We start from the raw sequence: 25,545 nt of genomic DNA on the forward strand, positions 1-25,545 counted from the left end.
ATCATCTGCAAATCGGCTTTTTATGTAAGAAGATTACCCAATTAGGCTTGGCCGAAGCCAGAGCGACGTGCCGAATGAGTGCATCAAGACATCCGTTTCACAACAAACCGATTATAGAGCATTCATGTATCAAGCACGAGAGCAAATTAGGAACTCAGAAATCATCAAGGCTTCAATCAAGTATATGCATGAAACAATCATGGGAGTACGACATCCACCTACTATTCAAAGAGAGCATAAATTTGTAGTACTCAACAACCAATCTAGTAAAACTTTTGTTACTTCATTCTTATTCCGGTAACTCCGAATCAAAGGCTAAACAGATTTACTCCAAAGAATAGCACATCACCACCGCAAATGCTGCAACAGAGCAACGCAAGTAAAAAAAAAAACTCAAAATTGACACAAGGCTAATGTGTAAATACATGACAAGAATGATTTTTCCATTTAACAGTCCGAGAGAGAGGTTGCAGATGCTTAGTCCAGACTTGCTATGACAGCATCCACAACTTCTTGGGTGTTGCTGTCTCCACCGAGATCTTTAGTTCTGTATTTACCCTCTGCTATTACACGTTTCACTGCAGTTTCTAGTCGATCAGCAAATGATGGAAACTGCAGATGTCTCAACATCATGGCTGATGAAAGAAGCAAAGCCACGGGGTTAGCCTTCCTTTGCTCCACTACCTTCTCATTCCCCACATTTCCAGCTGATGCACCTTGCTCAAAAACGGCATGATCAGCCCCAACATTACCTATAGCAAACCAAAATCACAAGTACACCAGAGTGACTGATATTTCAATCCCTGCTTGAGCAGATTGAAAATGCAAAATCTGCAGCTTGAAGGATGCTGTTCAATATCCCCTCAAATGAATCCGAAAATAATAAAATATCTCAAACCATTGCTTTTGCAAATCAAAGTACCTCCAGGCATGACACCAGTGCCTCCAGCGATACCAGCAGCTGTATTTGCCACAAGATTCCCATACAGGTTTGGAGTGACCTACACAAATTTGCAACCATTAGAGGCATTCAGGCTGAGTACAGTAAGATGGTCAAATCATGGAAAACTGGACACATTTTAAGGTTTTTAATTTGGTGATTCTGGCAGGGAGGAAAGGACACGTCCACTTTAACAGCCCCTTTATCTGTGGCTTGACGTAGATTCAATACTAATCAAATTAAACTCTGCAGATTTATTCTTTTCATACAGAAGATAAATAGGATGCTTAAGAATAAACAGATCCTAGCAGCTGTTCAACATGATAAGAACTACGTCCCTTTTGTGGATGTGTCCAGATTTTTATTAATAAACGGATGATGAGCCTGTTTAAATGCTGATTCCAAGTCCTAAAGCTTGGCAGATTTTCCAAACCTTTTAACATCTGCTATTTACAAGATCTAATTTTCCAGTTCTCCTCAAGCTTACAGACATAGGTAATACAAGGGTAATAGATATAGGGAGGCCAATAAAATGCTTTTTTTTTTTGGGTCTCAAATCACCCGCTCATATTTCTGAGCATAACTTTTGTTCATTCCCTAATCTTAGTAACTTCTTTCAAGTTCAAAGGCATACATGACAGACACTGCATTATAAATAAAAAGAAAAAGGAAAAAAACCAAATAAATGTGGTTCCCCGCTACCTCACTCCAGCATGAACGTGCAGTTATACTCTTTTTTTTTTTCCCCCTCTTGATCACCCCTGTAAATGACAACCATGTGGTCTTTTCACTCCCAAGCCTGCCAAAAACTAGTTTCCTCTCCCCTTTCACACTGTCTCTAACATCAGGCATCCCAGCGCCAAGGACTGCAAAGGACTCAACACCTCCTCCCAGCAAGTCCTATAGCGCACAACACAGTGACAAACTGCCTCCTTCCCCCAAATACACAACGCCCCCTTCCAGAACACACACGCACAGAAAAAACTGGAATTAACATATAAACCTGATGCGAAAAGACAGAAATCTACGCTATTTGGGACACAGATCGGTCAACAAACCAGGAGTACACTGCATACACAGTTCATTTTGAACCCGGATCATTTGCCCATATTACTACAACCTTGTGCAAGAGAATTTGGCGCATGATGCTTGCAGCAGAGGCAGGTTGGTCGGATGAGGGCTCTTAAATAATGAATGAAACAAACAAACGTCAGATAAGAGAAGAAGGTGGAAAAGGATTTGATACCATGACATCAAATTGCTCAGGCTTGGAGACGAGTTGCATGCAGCAGTTGTCCACAATGACCTCATTGTACTTGATACTGGGGTATTTGCTGGCAACCTCGCGACAGGATTCTAAGAAAAGACCGTCAGCAAGTTTCATAATGTTGGCTTTGTGGACGGCAGTAACAATCTTGCGATTGTTGAGATAGGCATACTCAAAGGCGTATTTAGCGATTCGCTCAGAGCAGAACTTTGTCATCACCTAGGAAAGAGGCTAAATGAGAAACCAACCAACGAACCAACAAGATAGATGATACGCAAATCTCAGATTAAATGGAAAGAAACTAGGTAGTATATAGATGTACTACTTAATAGATTTTTTTCAAAAGAAAAAACGAAGGAAAAAAAAAGGGGAAAAAACCTTAAGGCTCTCGACGACGCCAGGAACGACCTCGTGCTCGAGGCCGGAGTATTCGCCCTCGGTATTCTCCCTAATGACGACGATATTGACGTTATCGTGGCGGGTGGGGAGGCCCCTGAGATTAAAGCAGTGGACGAGGGAAGCGTAGAGATCGAGGTCCTTGCGGAGCTGGACGTTGAGGGAGTGAACGCCGCCGCCGACGGGGGTCTTGAGGCCGCCCTTGAGGCAGACCTTGTTCTTGCGGATGGAGTCGATGACCTCGGGGGGGATGCTCTTCATGTCGCCGTGGACGTCGTATTTCTCGAAGTAGACGGGGGCGTGCATGGCGTCCATGACCTGCTCGACGGCGCCGGTGACGAGGGGGCCGATTCCGTCACCAGGAATGAGGGTGACGGCACGGGGAGCGCCGTCGCCGGGACGAGGCATGTAGGTGACGGATCGGGCGGAGGAAAGGCGGGAGGGGCGGAGGAGGTGGTGGAGGATCGGTTTTAGGGATCGTCTGGCCATATTATTGTTTTCTTCTCCACAAGCGACTAATAGTCGTAATGATCAGAACGGAATTCGAAAAGTATTAATTACTCCTACTGCTACTTGCTTTAGTCGTTAGGGGTTTGGCTTTTGGCTTTCTTCCTTCCTTCCTTCCTTTCACGTAATCCTTCTCGATTGAGTTGGGAAGACCCAGACTGAAATGAACCAGGGAGGGAGGGAGGGAGGGAGGGAGAAGAGAGAGGAGCGATGACCATCGGTTCACCCCCAAATTTTTTTTAAAAAAATTATAAGAATAATAATACAGATGGGACCCACACCCACAGCCACAGGAATTTTTTTTTTTTTTTTTTTTTTTTGGGAAAAAGAGCCACAGGAGACTGACTGCTTCTCTTCCCTCCTTTCTTGTTTTCTCCCTTCAATTAACTACTATTTATAATTAGAGTGACATTTTGATCCTCATTTTTTTAAAAAAAAAAATAATAATAAGAGTACAGCATTTCAACAATTGAACTCGAGAAATTCGGCACAATGGTGTAAGATGAATATTTTTCAACAAAAAAAAAAAAAAAGACTAGGATTACATTACATGACGGTATAACACAGGCTGGTTCTCAAGTGCAACACAGAAAAACACAACTTTTGGTGGAAGATATTCTTCAATTAATAAACCTAGGGGTGTGTTTGGATTGCATTTTTTATGATTTTTCATGAAAAAATTATTATAGCGATTTGATGCAAGCGAGGGAAAAAGATAATAGAGAAATGTGATCACAGAAAAGAACGTAATTTTTCGACGAAAAACTGCAAATTCAAACAATTTTATGACATTAGACGGAAAAGTACGCTGGCTGTATAGTAATTCGAACCTTGGTCGTAGTAATTGTATAGTTTTTGACATCAATATAATCAAATATCGTTTCGACAATAAAAAAAAATTACATCAATTTATGCACACTAGCATTTTGTATGATCCGATATATGTTAGATAAAAAAAATTGATTAAAAAATATATTTATGATATGAGCGAAATAATATTACTTTTTTTTTTTCCTGCGCAAATTCAAACTGAACGCAATGCTGTGTGTTGTACTCCCGGTACAATCCATTCTTAATAATACTAGTAAAAAAAAAAAAAAGGAATCCCCTTTGCGAGTCTCTAAACTTGCCAAGGCAGGCCAGCAAATGCAAATTCATTCAAATCCATTCTTCCATTTCAACACCAAAATTCCGACCAATTACGACCGCCCGCCCGCACCGCATCCTTCCAAGTCAGAGCCGAGAGACATTGGAAAAATCTACCTGCCACGCCAATGAAGCTTGCCTGTTTAGTACTACTACTTCAATACTCTGCAGAAACAAAATCCATAAGAACAAGAAGAAACACATACACTACTACTACTGATTGTCTCCAGCGCCTTACGTACAGGAATGCACTCCTAATTTTTAACATCTCAAATTTAGCCATCACTGATGTCAAACTTGTACACATAAAAAGGCACCAATCCTGTCCTCTCCTCAGTTTCATGTCTAAACTGCATATTTCTATCCTCAAAATTGCGATGCAAATGACCAAACAAACTCAGATCTGTCAAACTCACAAATAAATACCTCGAGCGAGCATCATTCATCGGTGAAGAATGACAAGAACATAGGAGCATAATAATACTCTCAAGTATGACAGACAATCTACAGCTGACCATAAAAGAACAATAAAAGTAACATCAGCCTACAAAAATGTTTCTAGCTATATATCATCAATGTTGACAATATAAAGTACATGATGATGACAGAAACACTGGAAGGAGGAGGTAGTGTAAAACCCGCCTACTTCATCAAGCATCCAACCGGTCCCCTCTTATGTCCCACAAATATGTAGCCATCGTCTCTTCCTATTCAAGAAAAGTGCAAGTAACGACGTTGAACTCCTCTCCAATCAGTGCCGCCGCTCCCAACAGCAGTCCCAAATGTACAAATATCATATGTTCCTTGCAGCATCCATAATCAACTCTCAATGGGCTGGGGGAGCGGCGGCAGCAGCAGCACTGCTTCCTAATCCCATCTTATGTCCCAGCGACGCAAGCTGCTCCACAAACTCTCCACCAGTGAGAATCTCTGTTGTGCCGTAGATAACATGTCTGACAGGCTGCTGCCGGTGAGCCAGCTCCAGCAGACTTCCGTACTCCACATAGTTTCCACCACCAATCATAAACACAATAGCTTCTTTAAATGGTCCCTTCAGGTGACTGCTGCTTGCTCCAGAGCTCGATTTTGGCGCACGGGGATCAAAAGCAAGATAGGATTCAACTTCAGGATTTGGTTTCCCCTCCATTAGCGCTTCCACCGTTCTAGTCAAGGCTAACTGATGATCACTAGACAACAGATTCTTCACACCAGCAGTGACAGCGCTAATTGACTGCCCGTAGAGTCTCTCAGCCCAATCAACAATGTTGCTCCTGCTAGCGGCACTTGCTGATGCCAACGAAACATTTAACGACTTTATCCTCTTGACATACTGGAATGCGCTAGTATCCACCTCAGACTCCCTCAATGCCGATTCGACCATTTCAATCTCTGACTGCGGGATGTTTTCGGTAGAAATAAGATACATGATAGCAAAGCGCAGCTTATCCGACTTGGACCCCTTTCCCTTGAGCACTCCTACGAGCTCATTTCGATCAATTCCACCCCTCACCATCATGTCACTCTCTTTCTTGGCGTAGGAATCAAGAGACCTCTCCTTGATCTCACCCAAGAGCGCAGTAGCAATATTTGTGTGCTTGTCAATCACGTTCTTCCGTTCAGTCAGCTCCGGAAGAGAATTGACCGCATTCATCAGATGCTTAGTGTTACCATCGAAGTCCACATCACCGCCTCCGCCAGTCTTCCGGTTGACTTCCTCCACATCCTTCTTGTACTTGTTCAACTGAGTCTCAATCTCAACAGCCACATCCGGGAACTCCAACGCTCCGTTTGCAACCCAGAAGGGATCAGACCCATCCAGCTCGTAGGATTTCATCCCGCCCTTCTCGCCCTGCACATTCAGCTTATTCAGTCTCAATCCGAGCACATCGTGCACCAACGGCCTATACCTAAAGTCGTGCTGAATGGCCACCGACAGCTCAAAATTCCGATCGAAAATGCACAAGACGGGCCTCTGGAAGGAGCTGGCGAAGTTTCCGCCCTCGGTAAAGAGATTGTTCTTGGCCAAGAGATGGTCCTGCAAACGCTGATCCAGGCGGGAGGCCACCATCTCGGCAGGGCCGCCGCGGGGGCACCTAATCACGGGAACAACGGAAAGAGTAGCCAGGACGGAGAAGAGGCCGGCGACGATTCTGTCAACGATGTCCTCAATGTCCTTGTCCCCGGCTGAGGGATCATTGAGCTGAAGGTAGCAAGCCTTGTGGGCGAGGGAAAACAAGTTATCTTCCAAGGTGACAAACTCCAAGTAGTGATCGTGGACTTTGGAGATGCGGTGGATGGAGTCGGAGTTGAGGGTACCGGAGGCTAGATCTTCGAGCAAGGGCCTGGGAATGGAGGAGGAGAAGTTGAGATGGAAGGAATCGTAGAGGGAATTGGAGGCGTCGAGGACGATGCGGCGGATGTTGTGGGGAGTGGGCTGGACGAAGTAGAGGGCAGGGACGTCGAGGACGGGCTTGCGGTCCTTGTCGATGAGGAAGTAAAGGGTAACGCCGTGCTTGCGGAGGTCCTTGACGTGGATGAGGGGAGAAAGGATGTCTTGGCAGAAGCGATCGTAGATCAGGATCTTGTAGACCTCCTCGTCGTCGCCGGCGCCGGCTCCGGGATTCAGCGGTTGGTTCAGATTCAGCATGCGGAGAATGCAGTCTGGAAGGATTTTAATGTACTCCACTAGTTAGTATTCAATCAGTATATATATATTTTTTAATTTCTGGAAGGTCAGAACAAACAAAAAGAAATTGCAACAAAGATTGAAGAGAGTTACCGGTTTGCTTTTGCCGGAGATTCAGCGCCATGTCTTCTCTAATCAAAGTGACGATCAAAGACCCACGAGGATTTTCTTTTCTTTTTTTCTTTTTCTCCTTTTTCCTGTTGGAGGTAATTAGATACTACGAGGACTTAATCTGAGAGAGAGAGAGAGAGAGAGAGAGAGAGAGAGAGAGAGAAGTTTTGTAGAGTGTTGAGAGAGAAAAACCCAGCCAGAAACTGGGGGGCTCTTTCTGATTTGGGGTTAGGGGAAGGAGATGTCAGGAGACGGGTCACCCATGACCCACCCGCACCCGCGACGTGGTTGCCCTGATATGTAAACGGTTCCTTTTGTGGGCACAAATGAGGGTCGGGTAGATTCCACTCCAGGCCAAGTTGGGCCTATCTATCTGTCTGTATAAAACTAAACTACACCAAACAAAATTAGTACTACTTTGGGGCGGGGGAAATGGGGAGGAGCAGTGGCAGTGGTGGTGGTGGTGAATGTGAAGCTGAAGCTGAAGGTGGAGCAACAACCTCGTCGTTGGCGCTGAGGAACAGATATTGGGTGCTGAGACACGGCAAAAGCATCCCTAATGCCAAGGGTCTTATCGTTTCTTCGCCGGTAATTTCTGTTTCTTATTTAATTCTCGCTTCCCACTCCTCTTCCTCCTGGATTTGATGATTTCTTTCAACATTTCTTGTTTTTTTTTTTTCTTTCTTTCTTTTAGTACATTTATCAAGCATGTACGTATCTTGACAGGAAAATGGGATTCTTGAAGAATACAGATTAGCTCCTGAAGGAGTTGATCAAGCTAGACTCGCGGGCCGGTCCTTCCAAAAGGCATTTCTTTGTCCCTATATACTCTGTTTTATTCTACACAAATTTCTCAGTTTGCCTCCGGATTTTATAAGCTTTCCGAATTGCTTTAATATTTCAAAGTTCACAAGTAATCATTCATTGCCATGCATGCTTCTCTGGCAGCATTTCTAGGCTGCAAAGCAGTCTGGGTTTTTCGTGTGGTGTTGAAAGAGTAAGACGGGATGAAATATTGGTTTCCTGGCCTTTCACTTCTTGGACTCTGTTCCTACTTCTCCTTTAATCCTTTACTGAATCACGTTTTGAAACCCTAGATTATGGTGATCGTTAGTAAGTTTCCAGTTGTTTATTTCCGACTTAATTAGCTGTTCAGGACCGGATTGTCATAGGACCCTTGAAATTAGAATAAGTTTGCATTCCTCTTGTTATCACCAGCGCATTCTATTTCTCTGAATTTTCAACAGTCCTTTATTTAAAAACATGCTTGAAAATCTTCTGTGTAGAGAAGATGATCAAGTTCTGGTATATTTAATAGTTGCTAAAGCTGAAACTTGCTTTTGGATGGTGCATATGCTACCTTTCTTTTTTTTTTTTTTTGTTTAACAAAGAACCAAAATAAATAAGTCGAATCTGGATACGTCTGTGCACTGATATGTTATATGGTATGCAGATGCTGTTGGAGAACAACATACCGCTTGAAAATGTCCGAATCTGCTACTCACCATTCTCAAGAACCAGTCACACTGCAGAAGTGGTTGCATCTGTTATGAATCTTCCATTTGTTGGACCACAATGTAAGGTAATCATCCTATTCTTTGAGGTGATTGTACTGGAAATAGCTTCCGACATGACTGAACTTGAATTTGGAAATGGATCTCAATTCTCAAGCCACAAAAGTAGTTCTATACTAGCTTAAAATGCTAAGATCACAGGTCATGACGAGAAGGTGAAGACAATAAAAGGGGAAAGTGAAACAACAAACTAGTTGCCATTAGATCACACTTGGAGCCTACTCCCAACATCTGATAGCTTCTTCTTCCTTTATTTTTATTTTTTATTCTCTTCGAACCTGCTTGCAAATTGTGATTCTTGAAAGAGTTGCATAATTACTTGAAGAGTATCTTTTCCTACAGAGGCAACTCCGAAGGTGCTAATTAGGAAACAGCACTCCTTCAGCTTAAACTAAACCACAAATAGGAGCAAAAAGAGGGACAAGGGCATGTTAAAGTAATTTGCAACTTAACAAAACCTGGAGTCATCGCAGTTTAAGAGAATGAAAGACGGGAAACAAAGAAGCCATTAGTACAGAGGTTGAGACCTCCTTTATCTTATTCTATTACGAATCCTCTATATCTTCAACAATGCCAATCTCAAGCCAGACATACCTATATGATCCCTTTTTGGACCAGTAAAACGTTCAAGTGCATGTGAGTCTGTGCTTGAATTTTTCTTTTTCATTTTTGTTTTGTTCTTTTGGTTTTGAAAATATTTTTTAACTGTACAGGTTATTGGTGATCTTCGTGAACGTTACTTTGGACCCTTTTACGAACTTGCATCACATGATAAAGTAAGCAACAAGTTTGAGAAGTTGGAGCAGCGGATGCTGAATCATTTCGATCCTCTCAGTCTCTAACTGCTGATGAATCATTCGTTGTGTGGACAGTAATCTGAGCTCATGCTTGAATTTATTTTTTTCCATTTCTTTTACTGGCAGTACCTGGAGATATGGGCTCTGGATGAGAAAGATCCATTTCTGCCGCCTGAAGGTGGAGAAAGTGTTGCAGATGTTGTTACTAGACTCACAGAGGCTTTGGTTAGCATGGAGTCAGATTTTGAAGGGTAAGACACTGCTCTTTACTTTACCATTGGTAATGCAGCATATACTGTTTCCAGCAGATATTGCTACTGATGTATTTAAATGTGTTTTGTTATTCCTTGATTCTAGTACTAAAATATATGAATAGGGTAAAAAGTCTTAACAGCATTGTGAGTGGCCAAATCTTGTCATGCCTCCCTAAGTTCAGAATAGGGCGGTAAAAAAATGAAGAGATGGCTTTGTTATTATAAGTGCCTGATGCCTTGAGCAAATAGGGCACTAATAATGCTGTACTGCATAAAGTAGATTTATAAATTATGCATTCCAAACTTTTACTTAAATGATAGCCTGGAGAAAGGGTGTTCTGCTACGGGGCTGAACTGCATGTCACCTAATTGCTACTAGTGCCTTTGAGGCTCTATGCCAACATTTTTGCAATCATTAAAGATACCAAGTGCTATCATCTAATAAAAATAACGACAGCCTCTTATTCCATCACCTTGTATGTGAAGTTCCATATTTCTAATTAACACATAACTCGTTCCTGAATCTGCTTAGCCTTGTAAACGTCACCTTAAGGAATAGGCTTCAGGAGGCTGATGCAAAATGCCACTCTTCTCTGACTGCAGGTGCGCGGTGTTGATTGTCAGCCATGGTGATCCTCTTCAGATTCTGCAGACAATACTCAAAGCAGCTAAGCAAGTGAAGACAGGAGCTGATGAGCAGGACTTAGCATCAAGGATACAGGCAATCAAAGTCAAGTCTGTTCTTTCAAGACATCGGAAATTTGCACTGCTGACAGGAGAACTACGTTCGGCAGAATAAAACAATTAGTAGTGTGCTTTTTCATCTTAGTCTATGGTGACTGGGGAACCTGGTTCAGCAAGAAGTTAATAAAACTTGCGAAATTGGCAAGTCTGAAGTTTTTTCTTTGTTCTTTTACTAGTTAAATTGGATGTCGGTACTGCAATGTTTATAACATTATTATTCTTGAGGGTTGTAGCATGTAAATTAGATGTCTTTCCCTTTTTATTTGTTTCCAGGAGCATTAAATCCTTGTACGAGTGGCAGCTGATATGCAACGTACCAGTAGCCAGTTCAGGTAGTTGGGACTTAGGACTAGTGTTGAATTCTCAGGGTATGCGTCGAAAGTTGCAGTAAGTTCACCGTGTAAGACTTTGAAAAACGACCAAATTGAACGGACGTCGCATTTGGACGTAGGTTTGCATGTACAGCTTATAAATACTAGGGAAGGAGCGCTTTATCAAGAGAGAAAACAGGGGGGGGGGGGGGGGGGGTAGGGGTGTGTGTTACTACATATGATGACTCGTAGCCTAATTTCCAAGAATCGTTTTTTATCAAGTCATTGCATAATAAATTTACACTATGCATCCCCCCCCCCCCCCCCCCCCCAAACAAAAAAAACTCCAAACAAACAAAGTAGAATGTATAGTACGAGATTTAAAAAAATTGTATTGTGACCATTGTAAGAGTGAATTAATCTTAAATATATTGAAAGTGTATATTATTAGTATTAGACGCATGACAACTAGAGATGGCAATGGGGACGGGCACCCGTTCCGCGGAGGTACAAATGGGGCGGGGCGGGGACGGGGGCAAAATATTTATCCCCGCCTTAAAAATGGGGCGAGGGATGGGGCAACATACACCCGCCCCATCTCCTGCCCCGTTCCCCGCATAAAAAAAAAAATATATATATATATATATATATAAATACACAAAAGTAACAAAACTCCTAACTATTCAAGGTATTTTTTATTAGTGTTTGAGAATTCTTCCTCTCTCCTGTTAATTCTAGAAAATGCTTGGACATACGAGGAGAGTTTTGCTTTTCGTATAAGCTTGCTTCTGATTTTTTTTTGCTTCATGTACTAGGCTTTTGTGTGCATAAATTTCTGAGTTGTTCAATCCTTTTAAATAGCCATGGATATAACTTATTATGGTAGGGGTCATCTTTAGCTAATTAGTTCAGGAGACCTGTGAATGCTATTACTTAATGGGAAAAGCTCTATGTCGTTGTAAAGCTATGCTGTGGTTTTGGATATGAATCTCTGACATCTTATGTACTAATACTCGTTTTACAGCAATTAAATGGTTTAAGATTTTAGTATTATATAAAAAAAATAGCCATGGATATATGTATAATGCTGAAATAACTCCAAATGATATATTTTGGTCAGGAGATGGGCTGGTAACTGAAAAGTCAGATATACATAGAGGGGCAATCAAGTGTAACCTAATAAAAAATTCAATGAATTATTGTAAATGAATATTTTATGATAAGTTGATTTCTTTTCTCGCGAGAGATCGCGGGGGAAACGAGACGGGGGGCGGGGCGGGGGGTGGGGGACGAGGGGAGTTATTGGACAACGGGGTGGGGGACGGGGGAAGGAACCCCCGCTCCATTGCCATCCCTAATGACAACTAATTCGAATTTGAATTTGAAATTCAAATTTAACTTATGTGTCATTTATTCAGTCTTAATTGTGTATACACTGACAGTTCATATAAGATTTATTCTTTAATAATACTCCAGTTAAACATTTGGTAACCAAGACAAAAATTTTGAAAGAAAATGGAGTGTCAGTGATAGTTTGTAGGAATTAATAAAATTTTCCTATCTAACTAATCATTTGTTTTTAAAAATTCTATAAATTCTATAAAACACAAAAAAATGTAGAAAAGTGTAAAAGAAATTCTGAGACTTTCGTCCTACCAAATATACAAGAAGGAAAAAAAAGTTAAAGTAGTTAAGAAAAAGAACACTTCTTTAAAAAATATATATATCTAGGGAGAGACATAGTAAAAGTTCAAACAAACAAGGGGGAGTAAAGCAAATCACAAATTTGTGATTTGTTAGTCGTGATTTGTGATTAGAGGAAACCCTCTGGTTCCTAAACTATTTTCAGTACGCCCTTTTGATCCCTCAATAATATGTTACCACAAATAAACCCTTCAAAAAAAAAAATGGTGTCAATATTTAAGAACTTTCATCAGATTTAGGCCATTAATGCTGATGGAATGACGAGTAAAATTGACCGAATACAAGCATTTCTTAATAGTGAAGTATCTAAGGAGCGCTTAAACTACGCTTGTTATCAAATTTTGGCCCTTAATTTAAATTGTCTTGGAGTTATACTTTCAACCTTTCCAGCCTTTTTAGTCATAAGTGCAGTCCCAACTGCTTAATATAATCAAAAGGATTAATGAGAGGAATAAATCTCAGCTTTTACCATACTTAGATTCAGCTTTTTACAATGCTGAATAATGAAGTCTATTTTTCGTCTTTAACCTTTTTTGTTCCGGTTTTGATAGTTATATTAAATGGTTAGCTTCCAAATGCACTTTATGACTAAAATGGCCGAAATGGCTGAAAGTATACGATTTAATTGTTCAGGACCACTATAGATAGAATTTAGATTAGGAGCCAAAATTTGATAATTGAAATAGTTTAAGGGCTTTCTATGTGCGTTTACCCTAGTCTTGTGCTAAATTTGAAGGAAATTCTTAAAGGTAATACATTTTTTGTCGAGAGGATTATTTGTGATAATATATTGTTGAGGGGCCAAAAGGGAATAATTTAGGGATCGATGGGATAGTTTATATTGCAATTTTTTAGAATTTTTGTATAAATATATACGGTAGCAGTTTGTATTAAAAAAATGATTAAAAAAATATATTTATTGAAAACGTAACCCTTTTTGGTTGAAAAATTAAGTGTTTGGATACAAAATTTATCCCAAATAATATTTCGCTTGTATCATAAACACATTTTTCAATCCACTTTTTTATATTTCCAACCACCTTTTTATCTCACATATATCACATCACAAAAAGTGCTACAAAGTATTTTAAATAATATTTTAAATAATTATTTTAAATAATATTTCAAATAATACCCTGTCCAAACAAAAAATTACTTTCCAAACAAGGTATTCCTCTTGTGATTGTTATGACTAAGTAGGTAGACTAGTGAATGAATGTCTGTTTTTTTGTCACCCGGAAAACGAAAACAGCGGTTGGGGCTGTGCCAGGAGTCAGTGGACTCATCATCAGTCATCGGAGGCTTCCGATGGAAAACACGGCGGTGCTAAGAGAGTGGTACGACCGAGTTGATTCCGACAAAACCGGCGGCATCACTGCAACACAGCTCCAGGTTCCTGTATCCTCCTCTAACTCCTAACCCCTTCTGCTTCCTTGTTTCAACTTTGAATTCTACTTATACCTAGCTTATCTGAACTGCTGAATTAACATTTTACTAAGTTAATTGAACAGTGAGTTTGGGATTCAGATTGTTTTTTGCTAACTTTTGTCTGGGGGATATTTCGATTGATTTTTCAGACCGCATTTGGTATTGGTAACCTACAATTTCCTCTCTCTGTTGTCCAACAGATGATCAGGTTGGACTTTTCGACTCTTGACTACTCCTGTAATACTACTTTCACTCATATATTGCTTTGATAAGTAAATACACTAGTATCCTGTTATATAACTTTTGCTCCTCTATTTGCAAATGGATTATGGTCATTCTTTATTTGCTTCTCAACTTTACTTTTTTGGTTCACTTCAGGATGTACGATTTTGACAGAAATGGAACTATGAGTTTCCCAGGTACCATTCTGTCTTTCTTTGGATTTGTTTAGATGATCAAAGACCAAAAAAAGAACAAAAAAGGAAATCACTGTATTAATGGAAGCAGTTCACCCCCCCTTGTAAGTTGTATCTCAACTACTACTTAGGACAAACCTAAAGCTTGTTTATATCTTCTCGCTTTTCTTTCACTATATTTTCATCCGTTATTTTTTATGCAAGCAATCACCCCTTTGTTCGCTTCTTATGCATCTGTTTCCTGTTCTTGTTTTGATTCTCTCTTTTTCTGTTTTTTTTCCTTTTACAATCTGAATGTTTTTTTTTCCCTTTCGGTCCTGTGCCATATTTGAGTGAATTTCTCTTCTCTCAAGACTTGATTTTTGGACTAGTGCTTCACTCTGCAACTCAGACTAACAATTTCTCATCTGTTTTATCTTTCTTTTTTGATTCCTCAGAATTTGTTGAACTCAACAAGTTTCTTTTGAAGGTTAGTTTCTTCTCTTTCTTATGCCCTGTCAAAGTGAAGAAGTTGTCAAAATTAATTTGTTTAAGTTTGTTAACGTTCCTATGCCTGATAAGTCGAAATTAAAGGAAAAAAAAAACTATAACCAGAAGCTCCTGGAAAAGGATGATCTCTTGACAGCCACAACTATTCGATGTAATGAAGCCGCACACCGGCCTGTAATTTCTTTCCCCAATCATGTTCCTTTTCAAATTGTAGTTTCAATCTCAAGGTCACGCGGAACAGATTTTGTGGGGCAGCTGTACTAGTTCAAATGTTTACGGGCTCTTGATTTCTTCCCTTGAAGTTTTTATTTTTGCTAGTGTTAATTTGTTGGGTTAATGTGTAAAGTAGAATTCAGTCTTGTAAATTTATACTCTGTGATTTACATTGTAGGTTCAACAAGCCTTTGCAGACTTGGAGAGGTGATTTTGCATTTGAAAAGATTGTCTATTCCTAGTTCTAGCTTTATTTTGTTATTGCTAACTGTTAACTGAAATTTTCTTTTGATTTTTTTGGGTTTCCAATGGCTTCCTTGAAGATCTGTAATTTATCTTCCTTCATTCTTGGCTATTATTCCTTTCCTTGCATGCTGCTTTGTAATTTTTTTCTGTGCTACCTTTGAACTTTGGATGGTGTAAAATTTGAACATGTATGCTATCTTCTGAAAGGCTTTCTTTTGAGGAATGTTTGCTTGGCTAAATAATATATTGTTGCTGGGAGTTGATCAGAACTGTCAAATGAATCTCTTTTTAACATTTTCTTCTAAAAATTTTCTTGATGAGAGCTAAAAAGTTTGTCAGTTCGAAACTAACTGATCTTTCGGCAAGTTGTTGTTGTTTTAATATGAGGATTGATCATTAGATGTTGGCAAAAGTAGCCTCATTTGATGCAGTGCTGATAGGTCATATCCTTGCATGTGTTATTCTATGTAGAACATCTAACAATGGGAGCATATTTGTTTTGCTGCCTAAGATATAAGGTCATGTTGACATCTTGCACAACACGTATTCAGGTCGAGTTACTGGGTCAAATGAATGTTTAAGTTTCACAGTTTGAGGTACCTCCTCTTAAATGCTCTGACCCAAGGGCTAATCATGATGTTTTATCTGTTTACCTACAGGGGTCGTGGATATCTTGTTCCAGACGATGTCTACAAGGTAATAGTTTGCGGAGGACCTTTTCTTGTGTTCCCTTCTAGAGAAAGCAGTGCTTTTAGTTTCAAATACGTGTTTCTACTCCTTTTCTTCCCCCTGCCATCGATTTGAAGAGTACACTATCCATGATCAATGTTTTCAGGGGTTGGTGAAGATTGGAATCTCACTTGACTCTCCTGCATTCTACACTGTCTGCGAGGTATGACAATACTGTTATCTTGTTAAGTGCCTAGATTTTATCCAAAGTTAGGATTTTGAACATGTTACAGAAGTTGGAGGCAGATTCACCAATAGGTAAGGCATTAATTTTTATAGTACTGTTTACTATAATTGTTAGGTGTAAGTTTCACAGTACAATTGGATAAATGTTTGAGTTCTGATGATATTCTTTTATTTACTCATGAGGTGATCAAACCTGCACCCTCCCCTCCAAAAAAAAAAGGCTAATTAAGATGGAGATTGAGCAAACTTCATGTATGTTACCTTCTATTTTATATACAATCTCTAGTTTCTCTTAGAATGGTGAGGATTTATATGCATATAGCAAACCTCTTATCTTTGAAGTACTCTGATGCTCAACTGATTTGTGTTTTTTAATGATCTGAACAGTGTGTGTTTCAATGATTTGACACTCAACCGATTTGTGTCTTAATGTTCTCACACTTTGACACTCAACTGATTTGACCTGTTATCTAAATCTCCAGTTTCTGAACACTTATCATGATTTGTGTTTTAATGATCTGAGTGTTCAGAGCCAACTTGCACTTGATGTGCTCTGACTAAGTTTTACCTAGAGTTTACTTGTGCTTTATGTGCTCTGACTAATTTTTTCATTTTCAATTATAATTTGTAGAGTTTTGATCAGAAGAGGAGTGGAAGATTCAGACTGGATGGCTTCATATCACTCTGTATATTTGTACAGTCTGCGCGGTAGGTGGAATCTTAATTTCTTATACGGTGTATTTTGATTGACCAGTTAGAGTTATTAACTTCATGAAAATGTCAGAAAAGTACCTTGCTGAAGGTATTAAAAAATGTTGTGCTCATAAATCATTTATCATTGATGCAGTCAGCTGCTTGTAAATCCCTTGCTTGCTTTAAGCTGTGAGGGCTGGATCCAGAAATTTGTATCTGTTTATGAACTGCTTTAGAGACCATCAGACTACGGATCTAGGCTGTTTTTCTTTCTTATTTCTGATTATTTGATTGTCTAAACCATCAAAACCTATCCATTCATTATCGGACCTAAAAAATTTGTAGTAGACTGGAGCTTTACGTCAAATGTCAAGTGGCAGCATTTTTGGGCATCTGGCCCAACACCGACATGTCTTTTATTTTCTCTTTGATATGTTCTGTGGTGTTTATGAGCTGACATGAATATTAGAGTTAATGGTCCTAATATGTCAACTGAATCATGATGGGGCTGCAATTTTTAATTTTTTTTGGTCAAATGTAGCTTGCTGCCAAGACCAGAGTTTTGGTAGATACAGCCTCTCTCTCTCTCTCTCTCTCTCTCTCTTTATTAGGAGTATTTGACAAAATTGAATCTGGTGTTAATGTCTTATTTTTGCAGGAACCTGTTTAGTTCATTTGATACAAGTAATCAAGGAAGAGTGACTCTTGATTTAAATCAGTTTATTTACTGCAGTGAGTATAAAACTTCTAACTTAATGATGATTTTTCTTCGGGCATCACAGTTTACTCTTAAAGATAATTCTCTAGCCTGCTTGAATACCTTTTGTTTCTTCTTCTTTTTATTTGTTTTTTTTTGGGGGTCTGGATTTCCATTTTACTCCTCCCTGATATTTTAACATTAGAGCTTGCTGATTTTGTACTTTTTCTTATTCATTATGTTCATGGTGCATTGTAATGCTTTGGCTCCTTCTGTAATCTTTGTTTGGGTTCTTAGCTCTTTCTTTCCGTGTTTTGTAGCTGCAAATTGCAGAATATGATAAGCGCGGACATTTAAGCATGAGCGATCATTAGTCGCAAAGGGTAAAAGCAGGCGAGCATTTTGATTTAGCAGTGCAAGGGGATTCCTGTTTGCTTCTGCATTATTCTCTTTCAAAACTTCCGTTCTCCCATAATTGCGAGTCTTTATTTCATTGATCTTTGGAGAGTCTTATTAGATCAAAGATTGTACGCCAAGTAGAGATCTGTACTTAACGTGTGCCTATACTCTTTCAAGTGAATGTACATATCTGTTGTTCGAGTAAAAAAATACCGAGCCACAAAGCGTTTCATCGAGGCTCAAGAAATAATACCCTTCTGGTACTGAAAAAAATGGTGAAAAATCTTTTTTCGCATTTTTTGGCTTTTAAAGTTTACCTCTTAATGTTTCATATGCCGGCCGGGTAGGGGCTTGTAACTCAATGGAGAATATGGATGCGTTTTCACGAGCTTGAGAGTAGCTTAGGGGTCTGCAAATTAATGCTTAGGACTGATCGACCTTTTGGTTTTTTGGTGGCGTTGGGTGGATTGCATTTTGAGTACATTTACATGCAGAAACAATAAAGACTTGGGGAACAAATTCGAGCAGGCAACAAAAGACCTATTGATGTTTTTGGCTGGGAGGAGCTGGGCAGGGAACAATTTTTTTATACGACCTGTTCTCAATCATTTCTATCGCCGAAGTGGAACTCCTGATTTCAGCCTTGCTGAAGCTCAAGTCAATGTGTTTTCTACATGTACATTTGCCCAGTTTAATTACTTTAGGAAACCAATGTGGCGAATTACCTAAGGTAAAAGCACGTGCAGTTGTAATTGCGGGTAGCTTGTCCTCTTGGAGTTGAGTTTCTCCTGTACAAATAGAGAAATTTAAGTGGAAGAAACTCAAAGCTATAATAAAAAGTTTGAGGAAAAGGCCGAAAGTAATCAGACACGAAAATACCATATTCATCTCTGATTCTTCTCATGCGTTCATTCCAATCTGCCGCTTGGATGACAAGAAAACTTCCTCTCCTCGTGCTGATATCCAATGGCATATGGGGAAGTACGAAGCATGAGGCAACCATCAATAAGGGGGTTTACGTGTACTTCAACAAGCCAGTCAATTAGAGAGCACCCTTGAGGTCAGGAATGCTAATATCATGCTCCAAGAGTGCAGCCACGCACAAGTAGAGATCTTCACTCATTAGGTCAGTGATGCTAATCTCTTCGCTGCCTTCTAGTTCTTGAAAAGATATGTGCCCTGATGACTTTAAAATGGCAATTGGCAAAAACTGAAAGCCGTCGTGATCTTCAACATAATTGTTTGGTCGATCCACGACATGCGGCCACGTCTCTTACATTTTCGTATTGCAGATACAAGCAGCAAATACAAAAGTGCTGTTCCACATACTGAGCTACCAATAATCCCCGCAAGAGCAATGTCCATCCTCGAAATGATGGTAGCGAATTGGATCTCTGATAACGATGCTTCGACTCTCCATTTTTGCCAAAAGTTTTGCAAAATCATGGCAGTCCCCGCAGATCCTCAGGTTTTTCCTGATCCTAATGGTCTTCCCGCTGGACAAGGCCATAATTCCAAATGCCATAGCCAGTTTTTCGCTGTGGTAGAGGAGCGAGTCTTCCATCTGCTCCTCCTCGAGATCTTGCAAGACAAAATTTGCATCCGGAACATAACCCATCTCTTTTAACCTGTGGATTATCTGTTTCAACTCCCTCCTAATAGCGATAATCTGTGGGTGGGATTTGTCTCCCAATATGAAAGCGTGCACACATTTATTTACTTCAATCCAGCTACATCCTGGTTCTTTCTTGACTCCTTTATGCCTCATAGCATTCCTAACTTCTGTTATCTCATCCCATCTCTGAGAATTCGCATAAATATTAGACAGTAATATATAAGTTCCTGCATCATCTGGGTCATGCTTAATTATTTGTTTGGCAGCATAGGCAGCCAGGTCCATGTTACGATGAACTCTGCAAGCACCGAGCAATGCTCTCCATGTCACAGCATCCGGTTCACATTCCATTTTGTGAATCAGTTCCACGGCTTCGTCAAGCCTCCCAGCTCTCCCAAGAAGATCAACCATGCAACCATAATGCTCTCTTCCTGGATCAATCCCATATAGCTTCTTCATGGAACGGAAGTAGTAGCGTCCATCATCTACCAATCCGGCATGGCTACAAGCAAACAGAACTCCCAAAATGGTAATGTGATTTGGTTTGATCTTTGAGACCGCCATTGCCTTGAATAATTCCAGAGCTCTCCTGCTAAAACCATTCTGCGCCAAGCCCATGATCATGGTGCTCCATGAAATCACGTCCTTATCCACCATCCGACTGAAAATAGAATCCGAGTCCTTGAAACTGCCACACTTGCAATACATGTCGAGGAGTGCATTGTTCAGGATCAAGTCCTGATCATACTTGAGCACGTGAACATGAAGTTGTCTCCCTAATTCCAGGAGAGCTAAGCTAGTGCAAGCTCTCAGAACACTAGTCAGTGTCGACTGATCAGCCTGAAAGCCAGCTCTCTTCATTCTTATATAAAGATGTAGTGCTGGATCACCATCACTATTCTGCGCGAAGCCCCCAATGATGGAATTCCAAACGACCTGGTCACGGGTTACCATCTCGCCAAACACGCAAAGGGCAGAACTCATTTCACCCCACCTGGAATAAACATCAATCAGAGCGCTTCTTACGTAGACATCAGATTCCAGACCAACCTTAATAATGCTACAGTGAATCTGAGTAAGAAGCTGTAATTCATGGCAGGCCCTCAAAACCGAAGAGAAAGTAAACATGTTGGGGCAGACCCCATCTCTGAGCATCAGAATCAAGAGGTCCAAGGCCCTGCGTTGGAGGGGCGGGGAGGATGCAGCAGCATAAGCGGAAATCATGGTTGTCCAGGAGATGACATTTCTGCGAGGCATTTGGTCGAACAAGGCTTGAGCTTCGGGAAGCAGCCTGAATTTGACGTACATGTTAAGGAGATGGTTGAGAAGAAACGTTTTGGGCCGATATCCCGGGGAGAAGACGTGACGGTGGATGCTTCTCCCATGTTCGATAGCACGGCGAGCCGCGCAGCAACTGATGAGGTGGGAGTAAGCAAGGGAGTGGGCAAAGATGTTGCGCTGTTGCATAGTGTCCAATGCTTTCATTGCCCTGGGGAGGTCCCCTCGGTAGCAGTGGTCAATGAAGTTATCGATCACTTTAGCATTTTCAGCTGCTGCTGAGGATGCATTGCAGTTGGTGGTAGGCGCATCATAATAGCCGCCGCCTGAGGAGCGTCGCGACGGTGACGACGGCCCTGCTAGCAGCGCTAAGGAAGAGAAGAAGCGGAGTGGAATACATGGCCGCTCTCTGACCACCACCACCACCACCCTCCCCCTCCCCCTCATCATTACTACTCTCAACAACCGGTCGAGCCACCTTAATGCAAAAGGAAAAAAAAAACTCTCCTTACGAGTCTAATCTAATCTACCCAAACTGTCATCGCTTCTCAATCTTTGCAAGTTTTAAGATCAAATCACCGGAAAAAGAAAAGGCCATCACATCTATGATCCCCTCTTAATCCCAACAATTGTAGAGCAAAAGCACACAAAAGAAAACGGCCGTCTTTATTTATGGTGTAGTTCATGGAGATAGGATTGGAGGCTGAAATTTTTTTTTTGTCGAAACGTTAGCTTTATAGATATAATCGAATTTACAGTATTTGGACAAAGGTCCAAGCAAGAGGACATAAGTCCTACAAAAACATTGGTGCCTAACACCTAAGATTGGGATTCACCCATTCTTCATCTACAAAGATGTTTAGAGCATGCATGCTCAACTTGATACTTCCCACAAACCCTGAATTAACAAAAGAGAAGGAACATGTTTGAAACAGATTACTTATGTACTGGATGTCATCTATTAGAGTAGCCATCAGGTGGTTGCTGGTCCGAATGTTTTTTATGCACTCTACCATCACCCCATTTTCCAGCTCCACTTTAATGTTCCTCCATCCTTGGCTGATCGCATTCAGTAGTGCAAGTCTCACCGCACCAGCTTGGTCTTGTATTGGTTCTGCAGACATTCTTTCCCTCATTGCCCAACATGCTTGAAGACGTCCTGAAGAGTCAGTAGCTGTGATTCCAATTCCCACCATTTTTTGTCTTGCGTCTTGATGAGTGTGGACCTTGATCATCAGGCTGGCTTGGATCTCTCTTTGACTCTGCGATTGCCTAGTACTTTGTTGTACTTCTGTTCCCTGAGAGTTCTTTCTTATCACCTTCCCTTTGTTGGCCTCATCAAACTCCATCCATTCTTTCATGGCTTTATGTATTATCTTATGAGGTTCCCTTTTCTTTTGGTTAAACTCCCTCTCATTCCTGACTTTCCAGATTTGCCAGAAGATGTTTATAGTTAGATTCACCTGATCTTCCCCTCCTCTGTCTTGTTGGGCTTTTATGATTGCAGACCACCATTTGATGAAGCAATCTGATGTTAGTTGTACTCCATCCCATTGTACTGGCGATAACTTCCATATTTCCTTTGCTCTATTGCATTGGAACAGGAGATGTTCGATTGTTTCTTCCTTTTCTCCACACCCTGTGCACAGAGGGACACCTTGTCTTGTTCTTCTGTATATTTCGCCTCTCACGGGAAATCCCCCATGCAAGCACTTCCATATAAACACTTTCATTTTCTGACTCATCTTCTGCTGCCATAGAGTTTTCCAGACTCTTCTGATATTTCCTTCATAGCTTGGTCCATCACTTTCCCTCCTTCTTACACTCTCCAGTCCCTTTTCCTTCATCCACACCTTATACCCAGATTGAGCTGTGTATTGGCCATTCTGAGAGTGCATCCAAAAATGGCTATCTTCTTTCCCTGTTAGACTTATAGGTATTTTCAGAATTCTCTCGGCATCTTGTTGATTAAAGATTCTGAATATCAGGACTGCATTCCATCTGTTATTGGTGATGAGATCTGATACATGCTGAAGTTGACACCCCAAGGGCTTTCATGTTGTTGGTTTCCTATTTGGGCTCTCTGGAATCCAATCGTCATCCCAAATTCGTGTTCCTTTACCATTCCCTATTTTCCTCTTGACTCCATTTTGCACTCATTTTCTTACAGCAGCTAAACTTTGCCATATCCAGGAGGCATTCTGGGGGACCTTGCTGGTGAAAAGTGATTGTCTGGAGTAGTATTTTTCCTTTAGAACTCTACTGACTAATAAGTTTGGCTGTGTTAATAACTTCCAAACTTGTTTGACCAGAAGAGCTCTATTGAATAATTGCAAGTCCTTAAAGCCCATTCCTCCACTACTTCTCTTTTCTGTCAGCTTCCTCCAGCCAATCCAATGCATCCTTTTCTTTCCTTCAGTATCCCCCCACCAGTAATCTGCCATTTTAACACTAATGTCTCTGCACAGCTTGGTAGACAATCTGAAGCACGACATGGTGAAAGTTGGCATGGCCATAGCTACAGCTTTTAGCATTACTTCTTTCCCTGCCTGGCTTAGTAGCTTGTTTTTCCATCCCTGCAACTTCTTATCAATAGAATTTTTTATGAACCCAAACACCTGCTCCTTAGATCTTGTTATGATCATAGGTAAGCCCAGGTATTGACCTTGTCCTTTCTGCTGTATTGACCCCATTGAATGACAGACTTCCTCCCTCACTGTTTAGGTTGTATTTTTACTAAAGAAAACTGAGGATTTGTCCATGTTGATTAGCTGACCTGTTGCCTTTTCATACACTTTGAGGATCTTCATTAGCTTCCCAGCTTCTTGCCTATTAGCTTTGCAAAATACTAGAGAGTCATCAGCAAAAAACAGATGAGTGATTGCTGGTGCCCCTCTACTGATTTTGATTCCTGTTAGCTCCTTTCCCACCTTAGCTTTCTGTAGCAGGTTAGACAATCCTTCTGAGCACATTAGAAACAGGTATGGAGAGAGTGGATCACCTTGCCTGATGCCTCTCGATGGGGTTATGAACTCCTTCTGTTCACCATTTATGTTGAATGAGTAAGTCACTGAACTTATACAGGCAGTAATCCACCTTATCCACGTGTGGCAGAACCCCATTCTTTCCATTATAGCTTTCAGGAAGTCCTATTCCACCCTGTCATAGGCCTTTGACATATCCAGTTTCACAGCCATCATACCATCTCTACCATGTCTTTTGTTTTTCAAGAAGTGCATCAATTCATGAGAAAGGATGACATTATCTATAATTTGCTTACCTGGCACAAATGCAGATTGATTTTTGCTAATACATCTAGACAAGAAAGGCTTTAGTCTATTGACAAGAATTTTAGCAAGGGCTTTATAGACCACTTGGCACAGGCTTATAGGTCTAAACTGTTTGATCTCAGTAGGACAGTCGACTTTAGGGATCAGAGAGATGACTGTGTGATTTATGGCTTTAAGAATGACACTATTGTGAAAGAAATCTTGAATTGCACTTACCAGGTCCTGCTTAATAATGCTCTAGAATTTTTGAAAAAAGAGTGGAGACATGCCATCACTTCCAGGAGCCTTATTAGGATTCATAGAGAAGAAGCAGCCTTGATTTCCTCTTCCTCTACTTTTTTGGTCAGGTCACTATTCATTTGCTCAGTTATGGAGACAGGAATCCCCTCTAAGATGTCCTCTAGCTCCCTCGACCCTGAACTCTTAAACAATTCTCCATAATAGTTAGCTATTTCCTTTTCCAACTCTTTATCATTTGCAGTCCATTCTTCATTTGATTTTATCAACTTCTGAAGTCTATTTCTTCTCCTCCTTCCCTTGACTGTTGCATGGAAGAATTGAGTGTTTTTGTCACCCTCTTTTAGCCATCGTACTCTAGACTTCTGATTCCAATAAGCCTCTTCATTCTCATAAGCCAATTTCAGCTGTCCTTTCATGTCCTGCACCTTTTGCCTTTTGTTTTCTGCCTCTGATGCCTTAATTTCCTCAATCTGATTTTTGCACCAATTGATTCTTTCTAGTAAGTTCCCTTTCTTACTGCTGCTCCACTTAAGTAGTTCAACTCTACAATTCTTTATTTTCTGTTTCACCTTGAACCACCTAGTTCCATCGCAATGGGCATTCCAAGCCTCCTTCACCACCTTCTCAATCCCATCATGTTGGAGACATCTTTTATCGAACTGAAATCTTTTTTTCCATCTCTTCCTTCCCTTGTCAGTTTCTAGTATCAACATGCTGTGATCAGAGGCATGCGATTCAATGTGTGTACACTTAACATCCTCATAACACTGTGACCATGCAGTGGAGCATAGGCCTCTGTCCAGTCTCTCTTTTACTTCACCATTTCCATACTAGTTATTGCTCCAGGTCTACGGCTTCCCTACAAACCCAACATCCATCAGTTGATTCTCATTTATAAACTTTCTAAAGTCTTGGAAGCTTCTATTATCTCTCCTCCTTCCACCCTATTTTTCATCATTTGAGGTGATGCCATTGAAGTCGCCCATGATAATCCATTTTTCATCCCATCCTACTTTCCTTCTATTCAAGACTTCCCACTGCCCTTTCCTTATTTGACTATCACAGCTTGCATAAATTCCAATAAACCACCAGGTTTCCTTTTTCTCTTTATCTTCCACTTTAGCCTCAATAGTAAAAGCTGTGCCTTGTACTTCTGAAATCTTGACATCATTATTCCAAAAAAGGGTCA

The 25,545-nt window shown here is 40.6% G+C and overlaps 5 protein-coding genes across 6 annotated transcripts; 2 read left to right on the forward strand and 3 right to left on the reverse strand.

Annotated features, from left to right (window-relative positions):
- Positions 1 to 264: 264 nt before the first annotated feature.
- On the reverse strand, positions 265 to 3,334 carry LOC113708101 (isocitrate dehydrogenase [NAD] regulatory subunit 1, mitochondrial). Its single transcript, XM_027230573.2, has 4 exons — positions 2,586 to 3,334; positions 2,187 to 2,426; positions 923 to 1,001; positions 265 to 752 (listed from the first exon to the last, which is right to left on the reverse strand). Exons 1-4 carry the CDS (start codon positions 3,090 to 3,092, stop codon positions 478 to 480), a joined length of 1,101 nt encoding a protein of 366 aa, XP_027086374.1. The 5' UTR covers positions 3,093 to 3,334; the 3' UTR covers positions 265 to 477.
- A 1,334-nt stretch (positions 3,335 to 4,668) lies between these two features.
- On the reverse strand, positions 4,669 to 7,263 carry LOC113708584 (SEC1 family transport protein SLY1-like). Its single transcript, XM_027231076.2, has 2 exons — positions 7,036 to 7,263; positions 4,669 to 6,917 (listed from the first exon to the last, which is right to left on the reverse strand). Exons 1-2 carry the CDS (start codon positions 7,064 to 7,066, stop codon positions 5,083 to 5,085), a joined length of 1,866 nt encoding a protein of 621 aa, XP_027086877.1. The 5' UTR covers positions 7,067 to 7,263; the 3' UTR covers positions 4,669 to 5,082.
- An 86-nt stretch (positions 7,264 to 7,349) lies between these two features.
- LOC113708585 (uncharacterized) lies at positions 7,350 to 10,684 on the forward strand. The gene is made up of 6 exons (XM_027231077.2): positions 7,350 to 7,641; positions 7,780 to 7,860; positions 8,507 to 8,635; positions 9,341 to 9,403; positions 9,551 to 9,675; positions 10,282 to 10,684. Exons 1-6 carry the CDS (start codon positions 7,486 to 7,488, stop codon positions 10,475 to 10,477), a joined length of 750 nt encoding a protein of 249 aa, XP_027086878.1. The 5' UTR covers positions 7,350 to 7,485; the 3' UTR covers positions 10,478 to 10,684.
- A 2,932-nt stretch (positions 10,685 to 13,616) lies between these two features.
- On the forward strand, positions 13,617 to 18,228 carry LOC113708953 (uncharacterized). Of its 2 annotated transcripts, XM_027231693.2 has the most exons (10): positions 13,617 to 13,829; positions 14,015 to 14,073; positions 14,244 to 14,284; positions 14,719 to 14,750; positions 15,162 to 15,190; positions 15,889 to 15,925; positions 16,065 to 16,121; positions 16,776 to 16,852; positions 17,496 to 17,569; positions 17,855 to 18,228. In XM_027231693.2, the coding sequence occupies exons 1-10, from the start codon at positions 13,650 to 13,652 to the stop codon at positions 17,872 to 17,874; spliced, it is 606 nt and encodes a 201-aa protein (XP_027087494.2). In that variant the 5' UTR covers positions 13,617 to 13,649; the 3' UTR covers positions 17,875 to 18,228. The 2 variants fall into 2 exon arrangements, with proteins under 2 accessions (XP_027087494.2, XP_027087496.2); XM_027231695.2 differs by lacking the exon at positions 16,065 to 16,121.
- A 1,029-nt stretch (positions 18,229 to 19,257) lies between these two features.
- Positions 19,258 to 21,276, reverse strand: LOC113708492 (pentatricopeptide repeat-containing protein At2g03880, mitochondrial-like). The gene has a single exon (XM_027230944.1). It carries the CDS (start codon positions 21,274 to 21,276, stop codon positions 19,267 to 19,269), a length of 2,010 nt encoding a protein of 669 aa, XP_027086745.1. The 3' UTR covers positions 19,258 to 19,266.
- Between the last annotated feature and the right edge of the window lie 4,269 nt (positions 21,277 to 25,545).

The sequence above is a fragment of the Coffea arabica genome, chromosome 9c (genome assembly GCF_036785885.1).
Source record: "Coffea arabica cultivar ET-39 chromosome 9c, Coffea Arabica ET-39 HiFi, whole genome shotgun sequence".
In the NCBI taxonomy this organism is placed as follows: Eukaryota; Viridiplantae; Streptophyta; class Magnoliopsida; order Gentianales; family Rubiaceae; genus Coffea; species Coffea arabica.

What these genes read in the sequence shown, in the direction of transcription:
- LOC113708492 (XM_027230944.1), bottom strand. Translation starts at nt 21,276, where the DNA reads ATGATGAGGGGGAGGGGGAGGGTGGTGGTGGTGGTGGTCAGAGAGCGG.
- LOC113708585 (XM_027231077.2), top strand. Translation starts at nt 7,486, where the DNA reads ATGGGGAGGAGCAGTGGCAGTGGTGGTGGTGGTGAATGTGAAGCTGAA. An exon ending in TTGTTGGACCACAATGTAAG is followed by an intron (nt 8,636 to 9,340) that starts GTAATCATCCTA and finishes TTAACTGTACAG; the next exon opens with GTTATTGGTGATCTTCGTGA. An exon ending in AACTTGCATCACATGATAAA is followed by an intron (nt 9,404 to 9,550) that starts GTAAGCAACAAG and finishes TTTTACTGGCAG; the next exon opens with TACCTGGAGATATGGGCTCT.
- LOC113708101 (XM_027230573.2), bottom strand. Translation starts at nt 3,092, where the DNA reads ATGGCCAGACGATCCCTAAAACCGATCCTCCACCACCTCCTCCGCCCC. An exon ending in GCGTCGTCGAGAGCCTTAAG is followed by an intron (nt 2,427 to 2,585) that starts GTTTTTTCCCCT and finishes CCTCTTTCCTAG; the next exon opens with GTGATGACAAAGTTCTGCTC. An exon ending in CTGAGCAATTTGATGTCATG is followed by an intron (nt 1,002 to 2,186) that starts GTATCAAATCCT and finishes AAATTTGTGTAG; the next exon opens with GTCACTCCAAACCTGTATGG.
- LOC113708584 (XM_027231076.2), bottom strand. Translation starts at nt 7,066, where the DNA reads ATGGCGCTGAATCTCCGGCAAAAGCAAACCG. An exon ending in TCTCCGGCAAAAGCAAACCG is followed by an intron (nt 6,918 to 7,035) that starts GTAACTCTCTTC and finishes AAATCCTTCCAG; the next exon opens with ACTGCATTCTCCGCATGCTG.
- LOC113708953 (XM_027231693.2), top strand. Translation starts at nt 13,650, where the DNA reads ATGAATGTCTGTTTTTTTGTCACCCGGAAAACGAAAACAGCGGTTGGG. An exon ending in GCCTTTGCAGACTTGGAGAG is followed by an intron (nt 15,191 to 15,888) that starts GTGATTTTGCAT and finishes GTTTACCTACAG; the next exon opens with GGGTCGTGGATATCTTGTTC. An exon ending in AAATCAGTTTATTTACTGCA is followed by an intron (nt 17,570 to 17,854) that starts GTGAGTATAAAA and finishes CGTGTTTTGTAG; the next exon opens with CTGCAAATTGCAGAATATGA.